General features: G+C 35.9%; 3 protein-coding genes across 5 annotated transcripts; 1 reads left to right on the top strand and 2 right to left on the bottom strand.

Moving 5' to 3' along the window:
* Positions 1-10: 10 nt before the first annotated feature.
* Positions 11-5,385, top strand: flr (actin-interacting protein 1 flr). Of its 2 annotated transcripts, XM_066405754.1 has the most exons (12): positions 12-157; positions 214-315; positions 383-504; positions 997-1,087; positions 1,518-1,846; positions 2,449-2,733; positions 2,841-3,062; positions 3,192-3,297; positions 3,351-3,568; positions 3,637-3,795; positions 4,082-4,232; positions 4,287-5,385. In XM_066405754.1, the coding sequence occupies exons 2-12, from the start codon at positions 300-302 to the stop codon at positions 4,394-4,396; spliced, it is 1,809 nt and encodes a 602-aa protein (XP_066261851.1). In that variant the 5' UTR covers positions 12-157; positions 214-299; the 3' UTR covers positions 4,397-5,385. The 2 variants fall into 2 exon arrangements, with proteins under 2 accessions (XP_066261850.1, XP_066261851.1); XM_066405753.1 differs by having other exon boundaries at positions 11-315.
* A 216-nt stretch (positions 5,386-5,601) lies between these two features.
* Positions 5,602-7,705, bottom strand: LOC136419486 (protein abrupt-like). Of its 2 annotated transcripts, none has more exons than XM_066405855.1 (4): positions 7,448-7,705; positions 6,526-6,699; positions 6,197-6,476; positions 5,602-6,139 (listed from the first exon to the last, which is right to left on the bottom strand). In XM_066405855.1, the coding sequence occupies exons 1-4, from the start codon at positions 7,688-7,690 to the stop codon at positions 5,841-5,843; spliced, it is 996 nt and encodes a 331-aa protein (XP_066261952.1). In that variant the 5' UTR covers positions 7,691-7,705; the 3' UTR covers positions 5,602-5,840. The 2 variants fall into 2 exon arrangements, with proteins under 2 accessions (XP_066261952.1, XP_066261953.1); XM_066405856.1 differs by having other exon boundaries at positions 5,863-6,149.
* A 410-nt stretch (positions 7,706-8,115) lies between these two features.
* LOC136419487 (protein phosphatase 1 regulatory subunit 7-like) lies at positions 8,116-10,531 on the bottom strand. The gene is made up of 5 exons (XM_066405857.1): positions 10,328-10,531; positions 9,948-10,239; positions 9,678-9,840; positions 9,028-9,336; positions 8,116-8,758 (listed from the first exon to the last, which is right to left on the bottom strand). The coding sequence occupies exons 1-5, from the start codon at positions 10,362-10,364 to the stop codon at positions 8,579-8,581; spliced, it is 981 nt and encodes a 326-aa protein (XP_066261954.1). The 5' UTR covers positions 10,365-10,531; the 3' UTR covers positions 8,116-8,578.
* Positions 10,532-10,848: the final 317 nt, after the last annotated feature.

Below are 10,848 nucleotides of genomic sequence, written 5' to 3' on the forward strand. Positions count from 1 at the left end.
CAGTCACGTCACACATACACATATTCCATATATGGAAAACATAACCGCTAAACCGAAACCGAGACCGCAATCTCCTATCTCATCTGCAATAATAAAAACTGGTCCGAGTTCGTGAATCGTGCTAAAAGTCCGTAACAAGATATCCAATTAGATACATGTAAATTTTTACATTCGCAGTTTCCTCCGTTAATGTTTAATAACCGACTTTTCTAGTACTGTTCGGAGCTTCAGGAAATACAGTTGACTAAGCTACACTCTAGCTCAACAGTGAATAGTGATAATAATATCACCTATAAAAGATGTCCTATAGCTGCAGTAAGTATTTTAAGACTCGTTAGCTAGCGTTTAATGCAAAATGAGCGGCCTTCTTACGTATTTACAGAAAGTATTTATTCTTGTCTACCCAAAACCCAAAGGGGTCAACCACTTGTTCTGGGTGGAGATCCCAAAGGCAAAAACTTTCTCTACACTAATGGAAATTCTGTGATTATAAGGAACATTGCAGTAAGTAAGCTGTGTGAAACCTGTTTTCATAGGATTAACTTGTGTTGTAGCAATCCAGTATTTCCCAACAAATAAAGACATGTATTTATAGTTTTCATTTGAATGTCAGAAGCAACTATTGAGTATAGGTTAATTTGGTGTGTAATGGGTATAATTCATAGTATACCAGGTGCCACTATAAAGTAGATACACTGTGTAACTTTATTGCTATGTCTCAAGTGATTTCATACAATTTTTTATCTGAGGTCCTTGTTGGCTCCTTGTTTGCTCCTTGTTGAATCATGACTTAAGCTCGGTTCAGTTAAATTAGCTCCTTACATATCATAAAAACACATAAGAAATTTGTTTATGTTAGACTCACAAAGATATTAAATTGCATGTTTCAATTATTTGCTCTTATTCTCAGTAGTGATAAATAAGTAAAGCAAACAATTTACTTCCCTTATATACATAATGTAATAAAGAAATGAAGTGGCAATTTTTTGTTTTTAGGATTCGGCAATTGCTGATGTTTACACTGAACATTCTTGCAATGTAAACGTAGCAAAATACTCACCCAGTGGATTCTACATAGCTTCAGGAGGTAGGTGTTATCTTTAGCATTTTATATATCAAAAAATAATGAGCAAGTGCCAGGAATTTACTATTATTATTTTTTCAATAGGAATGCTTTTTTTCTGGTCTCATATCTCTTTAGTATACATGTGTATGTGCAGATAATCTTATGATTAATTCGTCATGCCAGATGACTCAAGTATATATATACTTAAACAACAAGCTGATAATGCCATACAAGCAAGAGTTCATTGTTCTGATTTATACGTTCATGCATAAAGGTTTCAGATGAGGAAACAATATTAATTTTACACGATTTTCTTAAAATGTTTTTTATTGAATTTGGACCTAATCGGACGATTAACAACTTCCATCTACCCTTAAAATGACTACACATTTGCGGTTTTTTTTTCTTAATATTCTAAAAAGCGTATATCTACGACCGTGCTCGTTTGCAGACCAATCTGGCAAAGTCCGCATCTGGGACACCGTGAACAAAGAGCACATCTTGAAAAATGAATTTCATCCGTTCGGAGGCCCAATCAAAGATATTACATGGTCTCCCGATAATCAGCGTATGGTGGTCGTGGGCGAAGGCAGAGAACGTTTTGGGCATGTTTTCATGTCGGAAACCGGAACTTCCGTGGGTGAAATTTCTGGACAGTCGAAACCCATTAACTCTTGCGACTTTAGACCAGCCCGTCCCTTTAGAATCGTGACGGGCAGCGAAGACAATACTATCGCTGTGTTCGAAGGGCCTCCGTTCAAATTCAAAATGACCAAGCAGGTGAGCAATGATCTTTAATCTACATGGTCTGTGAAGTATCTTGTTGTCCAATAATAAAGTTGCAGGTATTATTGCAAATGATTCATGAATTAGTTATTCCAATAAATTGTTTACTATAATAAGTGTTTTCCGATATTGGTATTGTCTAATGTTTATTTTCACAGAAAACTCCTTCACATGTAGTTGGGATATTAGGTACCTATTTATAAACCAAACGCAGGTCGCTGTAATATATCATTTAGCTTGGAAATTATAGCGCATCTTGGTCACACCTACGCGGTGTATTTTTGTTACATTTCGTCCTGAATGATGTAGCTGCAATAGATTGAAATAATATATTCGGTTAACTAACCAGTTAATAAATAGTTAATTGGGTTAATTAAGTTGTGTATAAAATAAAAGAAATATTTCAGGATTTTTAAATTTCTAAAAGAATTTTGACATTGACAGAACCCACTTACGGTCATAGGCTTTTAAGTGAGCCATAGGCCTTAAGTGGGTTTTATCAATGTTAATGTCAAAAAGTAAAAAAAGTTTGGAATAGATTAGTAAGAAAAACGAAGAGAAGCTATCGCCTTAATTAACACGGTGATTCCCTTTAGGAGCATTCCCGTTTCGTCCAAGCCGTCCGTTATTCCCCATCAGGACACCTGTTCGCCTCAGCCGGTTTCGATGGCAAAGTTTTCCTTTACGATGGTACGACTTCAGATTTGGTAGGCGAAGTGGGCAGTCCCGCCCACGCTGGTGGAGTATACGGCGTCTCCTGGAGTCCCGACGGTAAACAACTACTCACCGCCAGTGGAGATAAGACTGCCAAATTATGGGACGTGGAGACTAGACAAGTTGTTTCCGAATTTAAGTTAGGAAACACCGTTGAAGATCAACAGGTAGGTTATCTTCGTCTATATTAATCATGAAATCCTCGGAATCTCAGATACAAGCATATCAAAAAATGCTAATTTTTATCGCTTAATTATGTTTTTTCCCTTTTAAGGTATCCTGCCTTTGGCAGAATGAGTACTTATTGTCAGTGTCTCTTAGTGGGTTTATCAATTATCTGGATGTCAACAACCCAGAAAAACCCCTCAAGGTAGTTAAAGGACACAATAAGCCAATCACTGTCTTAACCCTTAGTGAGGATCGAGGCACCATCTTTACAGCATCTCACGATGGAGTTGTAACCAGATGGAACACGGAAACGGGAGAAAATGACAAGGTATAAATGTTTTTAGATTTAGCCAAGCACTTATTGAATCATGATTGGTTTGTATCAACAATGAGATTGATTGCAAAGATAGGTTCCCCCAAATAGGACAAAAAGTTCAAGTTCTAATCCTTTTTATAGGTGGAAGGGGCCGGGCACGGGAATCAAGTCAACAGTATGAGAATTCACGACGGAACTTTGTATACAGTCGGTATTGATGATAGCCTTAAGCAAATTGATATCGAAGGCATGTTTGTAAGCAAACTGCGATAGCAAATGGGCTAATTCCTCTTCTCTTAGGAAACACATACAGACCACAGGACTTGAAGTTGGAATCTCAGCCACGAGGCATGGACATCCTGAAGGAGCAGTCCATCATAGTGGTAGCTAGCGTAAACGAAATTACCGTTGTGAAAGACAATAGAAAGCTAAGTACTCTTAAGGTCAATTATGAACCAACTGGAGTGAGCTGCTCCCCTCGGGGACACATTGCAATTGGTGGTTCGGTAGATAATAAGGTAAGTGATCATTCATAAAAGAACAAATTTTGTTCTTTTTATTACGAAGTCATGTTGGTTATTCTCAGGTCCACATTTACGAATTATGCGGAGACAACTTGAATCTTCTGCAAGAACTAACGCACTTGGGGCCCGTTACTGACGTCGCCTATTCACCGGACGACAAGTACCTTGTTGCATGCGACGCCAATAGGAAAGTCATCTTATATGAAACCGAAGAATATAAGGTAAACAGTGATAAATCCTGCTTTTACTGTACTTGTCCTGCAGTAACTTTGGTTAACTGCATATAACAACTCGGTTATTGGGTATGTTATAATGAATAATGAAATGACAGAACTTTGGAAATTTATTATTCTAACACTACCCTTTCTTGCTGCTTTACCTAGGCTCAGATTGTAAGTATACACTTTATCTAAGTTGAACAAACTAGTTGAAGATCTGTATGGAACTATTTTTTTAAAGTACTGATATTTTTAGTTTCAGTTGATAATATGTATTTGCATTTTTTAGCCAGCAACAAAACAGGAGTGGGGTTTTCATAACGCAAGAGTAAACTGCGTTGCCTGGTCCCCTGATTCCTCACTAGTCGCCAGTGGTTCTTTGGATACAAGTATTATTATTTGGTCTGTAGAGAAACCTGCCAAACATATTATCATTAAGAGTAAGTATCTTTTTAAATGTGTCTAATCTAGTTAATGCCTCTCGTTTATTTTAGACGCTCACGCTCAAAGTCAAGTTACGAAACTGGCTTGGGTAGACAATAATACCGTAGTCTCCGTAGGTCAAGATTCCAACACCAAATTGTGGACAATTACTCCCTTCTAGTCCCATACAACTAATATTACTACATAAACGCTTGAATTTGTCTTATTCAGGTTAATCTGTATTGTACGGATTTGGCTATGATTTGGAGTATTTTCTTCTTTATTCGCCTGCGCATTTAACACTCATGTGATTTTTGTACATTTACTACACTAATTCAATTAACATATTTATTTATTGTACCGTTATCAAGATTTCTTTCAGTATTGTACATATTACAAGGTATCATTGCTTTTGCGCCTTGTTTGAATTTTCCATTGTGTTCATCATTTTGTCTTTTACGTATATAACTTATAGTAATATTGCATAACCTTATTGAAGCCTCTGGATAATATATGTAGGTTACTGGTTTCTGTAATAGTTTTTAGGATCATCAGATACTAGATGGAAATAACAGCATGATGTGTAATATTTGGCAAATAAGGTGGCTGATTTACGATTGCAAAAATTGTTTTGTATTTCAAAATGCCTTAAGTGCCCATTAATAGCGTTTATTGCATTAGCAACACCACTAATAATATCTGTATATTTACGATTGAACAAATACCACTAAGTGAGTTGAAATATGTTAGAATAAGGTTGTGCAATATGTGTGGAGGCCTAAAATGTATTCCTAACAATATACGAAGGTGTAAGATGGCAGTTAATCGAATTTTGGTAGGGTTAGACACATGGATTGTTTACTGATTATGTATAAGATGTCCCTTAATGGTCTGTATAAGATTCTACCGCTAATTAATGAGGTTGATATACAACATTTTGACTCAACTTGCTTTAATTCAATAGTTGTTGGTTTTCAAACTATCGTAGCTCGCTGGGTGAAATATTTTAAATGTATTGTATCGACCTCAGGAATCTCGGATAAAACTTTGTGTAGATCATTTAGGGACACTCTGTATACAAAATGTATTATTTAAAAATATTATGTGGATCTAAAAAAGTATGTATAATCATTATTATTTGAGAAAATATAAAGTCTTATATACTTGTAATAGTGTTGATTTAAATCGTTGTTGAAACAAGGGTCTTGTGTTAACCGTTTTGATAATCTAGAAACCTACGAGGCTTTCAGTTTGAAATCAAGCCTCTTCGAGGAGAAAAAAAACTATCCGTATTATCTTTTAAAGGTGATTTTGTAAACACTTAGATACCTAGCCACACACTAATATCCAGAATTTACAGGATGTTAGTAAAACACAGCTCATTTCGTTTTAATTTTAATAAACGATCTATATTTTCTTGGTTTCAACAGAATAAGCTGCCAATAGCAGCAAGTACATAAAACTCTGGAACAATCATTTGTATATCCTTTGAGCAACAGCATCAATAACCATAATGCATATAAATTCAACATCAAAAGGACAAAACGTCGCGTTATAACGAGACTACAAGGTCTCCTAATAAAATTTACAAAAAATGGGTATTTGCCCTCGAAATGTTACTGCCATTAGGAACTATCTATCTTTTTTCGTTTTCTCGAAAGGTACTCTTCGGGATGTCGATAAGACACGTGCTTCCGCAATGCATCTCGGCTTCGAGACACATGAGGACACGACTGGCACGCGTGGTATGCCTCTTCGTGCGTTTCCATGTGCACCCTTAAGTTGTATTGGTTACTTAAGTACTTCCCGCATAAGAAGCACTTGCAGGTCTCTGAGGAGTCCTTCGGGCTCGGATGTTTCCTTATAGGGGTTATAAATGGAATTGTGTCCTCTGGGGAGCGTGGACTTGTATTTTCTTGAGGAGCTGCAGGTAACTATGCATTTAAACATTCATGAAATTCCCGCTTAGATAAAAACTTACTTGTCGGCGGTTTTTCCCAGGTCGGAGAAGATTCAATGGCCTTCGTGCTATCTATTGACAAATTAATCGCCGTAGTGTAATCACTGTTGCTATTGCGCCTTCGAACTGAAATATCGCTTGGTATACAGCAGGTAGTCTCACATTTGCTCTTTAGACACGAGCTTAAGTCGCTATTACTAGGGGGGTCTTTCAGGAGTGTACCATGTTTGAAGTCGATACATTTCGGTTCGGGAGTGTCTATTATTGGAATGGCTTCAGTTGTTACATGCTTTTCAGGTACCTAAAATGACTAGTTAGTGACGATTTACTTTAGATCCCAGTGTGCTCACTTTCATATCACAAAGGCCTTGGATCTTTAGCAATTTAGCAACAGATAGCAAGTTGGGCAGCTGATCTTTAGATACGACGCATTGACCTCTATACATGAATGCGAGCATTGCTCGCACGTCTTCAATACTTGCATTGTGCAGAACTACAACTGGATGCTGTGTGTTCTTCAATTCCTAGAGACGAACATTACGATCTATGGTGAAACTGACCATGATGGACCAGCCTAGGAGTATGGTGTTATGTTATCAACGGTCTGGGCCAAGCCCTTACATGGCAAAGCAAGTGGTCACTATATCTCTTTTGTCAAGGGCTCTGACAAGGGTGATAAATTTTACGCTCTAATGGAGTGAAGCTGTTGGTTTACGTCTTAGTTTCCACGGCGAAAACAATGAGTATATGGCCAGCCTTGCTTAGGCAACGAGCGGTAAAAGCCAGCACTGTGTTGGTGGTCGAGGGTTTAACGAAATGCACACGTTTTTGCAAAACCAGGAATTTGTGGTTCGAGGAGATATTATGAGATTTCACCTACCAGCCGTCCACAAATATCTGTCCTTCGTATTTGCTGCTCCGCACAAAGGTCAATAAACCAAACATTAATGACGCATTCATACAAAAATATTGGTTTCGTCTTTGTAGTAAATACACTATATCAGTGAGTTTTTCAGATATCCTATTAGTCTGGTAAACAAATAGATTTCTTGTGTTACATACAACTTCTAATTGGTCATGAGTACCTGCTGGAAATCGGACCTAATCGCAAGTGAACATGCGACATGCGACACACCTTGTCAACACTTAGACCTCAAAAAAATAAGCTAAAAATAATCGCTACAGGCACAATATTTTTAGTCCTACGGTGGAACTGGCATGCCCATGCCCGTCAATATTCACTATGTAGAGAAATATTACGATTAAACTCACCTGAAAAAGCTGAAGAAAATATACGCTGCACATAGCAAGTATTATTCTGTGTGCCCTCACATGTTGTGCGCCCACCGATATAGTGACATCGCTTAGTATATCGTTCTCTAGGAAATACGGCAGGTTCTGTAACAGCGTCGCTTCGTGGTAGTGCCATTTCAGCACGAATTGTTGATCAGCCATCATGTATCGTAAAATATTGGTGTGCATGATAAGGGAAAAACCGGTATACTGGGCCCACATTCAAATATTATCCAGGCGAGCTATTAATAGCGGTTCCTGGAGAACAAACAGGTGCCAGAAAATTTCGTAATTCATTTTGCTATTTGTTTGTCCAAAGTTAGAATATGTTAATGCGGTTAGAGTACTTAAGCCGGGTTTATGGATCTATTTAACGTAAGGTTAGTAAAACGTAAAAGTTAAACCTATCCAAACATACTCAGGAATTTATACATTTACGTAAGTGCTCCCTGAGAAAATTGCATACCGTGCAGCTTTTTCGGTTACCTTAAGTTATAAATGAATCCATAAACCGGATTTCATTGACTCCTTAGTCCTACTTGGTCAGTAACTACCTGTTGTTATTACATGGGAATAATTGGGGTATTATAACAAAAAAACTGAAGAGTTCATTGCTTGTATTAAATTTAAAATAAAACAGTGATGCAACAATGTACGTATGTATAACGCCTAAAGCACATCTGTAGCTTAAACTAAAGAAAATTTCATATTATTACTATGACGAGTTTACGTTTGTTATTACAGATAGAAGACATCAATTGAAAACGGTGGGTATTATAGACCACCTTGCACGAGTTCTATATAATCTTAATTGATATTTTTAGGAAGTTTTCATACACTTCTTTAAAATCTACAGAAACACATTGTAATACCTTAAATATTAAACACTAGAAAATGCACAACGTAAAATGAATAAATTACATGAACTAGAGGTGTTTATGACGTGAAATCTAGAGCCACACCTTAAGTACCAATAAACAACAAAATGCAAAAAATAAATACTACACCGACCATTGGCTATACCATTTTTAACTTACGGTATAAGGGAGATATGTTAGATCAAGTTCTGGAATTAACAGTATGTTATAATAGTTGTTTAATTGGTGCGCGTTATGCTTGACGACATAATGTAGCGTCTATCTGTGTTAGAGATGGAGCAATTAACATCAATTTCCTCCGGTACATTGGATCCTCATCTACCGGATTGTGCTCCAAGTATACAGTTGCCAGTTGCTTATGAGCTGAAAGATTGTTCACGCTATTCCAGCTATTTACCTTGTTGTCGTTTATCTGAAATAAAATTTCAACCTACATACAAAAGTTATTTTTGTAACTAGATAGGAAATGCCTGGTGTTATATAATGGAGTTTATTTTCTAAATTAATACTTAATAATTCGCACTAATTTCAACACCGAAGAAGGCATAAATTAATCACTTAATTCAAATGTCTTACTGTGCCTTTTGAAACTGTACTTAGTTGAAAACTGTTTTGATATATATTGGTATTTTATGCAGCTCTTTACTTATAACATACTAAAGACATGTTTTTAAGACTTACCCAAAATTCCTGCAAATTTTCTAAGGCTTCCAAATTTTCAATTTCAACAATTTGATTTTGTGCCACATCTAATGTTTCCAGCTTCTTCAGATTGCTTAAATTCTCTATTTTCGATATGGCATTTTCAGAAATGTATAGTTCTGTGAGCTCTGTTAGTTTATCCAAATTTTCTATTTTTGTGAGACGGTTGCTTTGCAAACTCAAACATGTTAAATTGTCTAATGAATCCAAATTTTTAATTTGAGTAATCTTATTCTTTCCCAAATATAAAGATTTTAATGCCTTTAGGTTGTCTAAATTCTCAATTTCCTGAAAAAGCAATAGCAGGTATTTGTTGGAATGTTTTGGATTTGGAAATAATTTAATTCCATAAAGTGAGTTTAGTTGCATTGGGACTGGTACTTGAACTACTCATCACACCACTTTAGAAAAATTTCAGTCCTGTCCTGAATAAGTGACTTGATAGAGATGTGGTTCTTATAAAATGGTTCCTATTCCAGTGCAATTTAAACTCAACTTAGCTCAACAACAATCAGATTCTACTATAAAAATTACTTAAATAAACTAGGTGAAACCTTAATGTTTTTAAGTGCTAATAAATATAATTTGAACAATATGGGAAACTTTCTAGAAGCTTATTAAAAACTTACTCTTATCTTGTTGTCACCCAATTCAAGAAAAGTCAGTTTATTCAAGTGTCCCAAGTTCTGAATTTTGGTAATCTTGTTGGAAGACAAAAAGAGTTTATCCAAATTAGTCAGGTTTTCCAATCCTTCTATTTCTGCTATTTTGTTAAATGACAAATCCAAAATCCTAAAAGGAGTTAAAAAGGCACTTTTAAATAGATTTATCAACAGTATACTGTGTTCTTTTAAAGTTAAAACTATAGATTGTGCTAGTTCCATTGCCTTTTAACTCACTCTAAATTCTGCAAAGTTTCTAAGCCTTCAATTTTAGTAATCTGATTATCATACAACTCCAGCTCTTTCAATGTTGTTAAAGTAGACAAATTTTCAATCTTGGTGATAAGATTCCAGCGTAGAAACAATCTTTCAATCTGAGTTAGTGGTTCCAAATTTTGCAGTTTCCCAATTCGCCCATGATTCAAGTCCAGCTCAAGAGTTTCAGGGTCTATTATCACGATATCATTAACAGTTAAGTGGCCAGAGTGGGAGTGTCCCTGTGAAAGCGTTGATTCGGCGACAAGTTCTTCTGCAAATTCAGTTGAATTACTAACTTCTATAATTATGCATCGGATATGAAACTAAGGTACACATCTAAAAATGTATTTAATGTTTACCTGGTTCACCGTTTCCTTCCTTATTTGGAACAGGCATTTTAATGAAAAATATGAATAAAACAGTTATGAAACAGGGGTTGTGCAATGTTCATTCAAGATTTTTGGAAACTGTTTCTTTGATACTCAACTGAACTTGAAGTTTGGATTTATTTTCTTTTTCGTTGGGCGATAAAATGCGAATTAATTAAAGCTGATTAGAGGTGGATAAAGGCTAAAAGTCAAAATTCCAAATAGTGAGCCGGCGATATTGACATTGACATTTACCTATCATTACAAATTATCACCAACGATTTACCAAACCACCCAAGTCTGACGTACTAATTGCACCACAAGCTTATGATAGCACGTGATCAACAATTATCAATACACATATAATTAAATGTATCAAATATATATCAGAAATAGCAATTATCGCCCCATTTTTGTAATAGTTTTATAAGATTTATCGCAAGTGTTATCTTTGATTCATAACCTATATTTTGGCTACGTATCATCGTAATTTTTTTAGACCCTTGCAGCCT

Source organism: Euwallacea similis, chromosome 2 (assembly GCF_039881205.1).
Source record: "Euwallacea similis isolate ESF13 chromosome 2, ESF131.1, whole genome shotgun sequence".
NCBI classification, from domain to species: domain Eukaryota; kingdom Metazoa; phylum Arthropoda; class Insecta; order Coleoptera; family Curculionidae; genus Euwallacea; species Euwallacea similis.

What these genes read in the sequence shown, in the direction of transcription:
- flr (XM_066405753.1), top strand. An exon ending in TGATTATAAGGAACATTGCA is followed by an intron (nt 505 to 996) that starts GTAAGTAAGCTG and finishes TTTTGTTTTTAG; the next exon opens with GATTCGGCAATTGCTGATGT. An exon ending in AATTCAAAATGACCAAGCAG is followed by an intron (nt 1,847 to 2,448) that starts GTGAGCAATGAT and finishes GATTCCCTTTAG; the next exon opens with GAGCATTCCCGTTTCGTCCA.
- LOC136419487 (XM_066405857.1), bottom strand. Translation starts at nt 10,364, where the DNA reads ATGCCTGTTCCAAATAAGGAAGGAAACGGTGAACCAG. An exon ending in GGAAGGAAACGGTGAACCAG is followed by an intron (nt 10,240 to 10,327) that starts GTAAACATTAAA and finishes CTGAATTTGCAG; the next exon opens with AAGAACTTGTCGCCGAATCA. An exon ending in AAAATTTGCAGGAATTTTGG is followed by an intron (nt 8,759 to 9,027) that starts GTAAGTCTTAAA and finishes ATTTTATTTCAG; the next exon opens with ATAAACGACAACAAGGTAAA.
- LOC136419486 (XM_066405855.1), bottom strand. Translation starts at nt 7,690, where the DNA reads ATGTGGGCCCAGTATACCGGTTTTTCCCTTATCATGCACACCAATATT. An exon ending in AAGGCCTTTGTGATATGAAA is followed by an intron (nt 6,477 to 6,525) that starts GTGAGCACACTG and finishes TAGTCATTTTAG; the next exon opens with GTACCTGAAAAGCATGTAAC. An exon ending in CTGGGAAAAACCGCCGACAA is followed by an intron (nt 6,140 to 6,196) that starts GTAAGTTTTTAT and finishes AGTTACCTGCAG; the next exon opens with CTCCTCAAGAAAATACAAGT.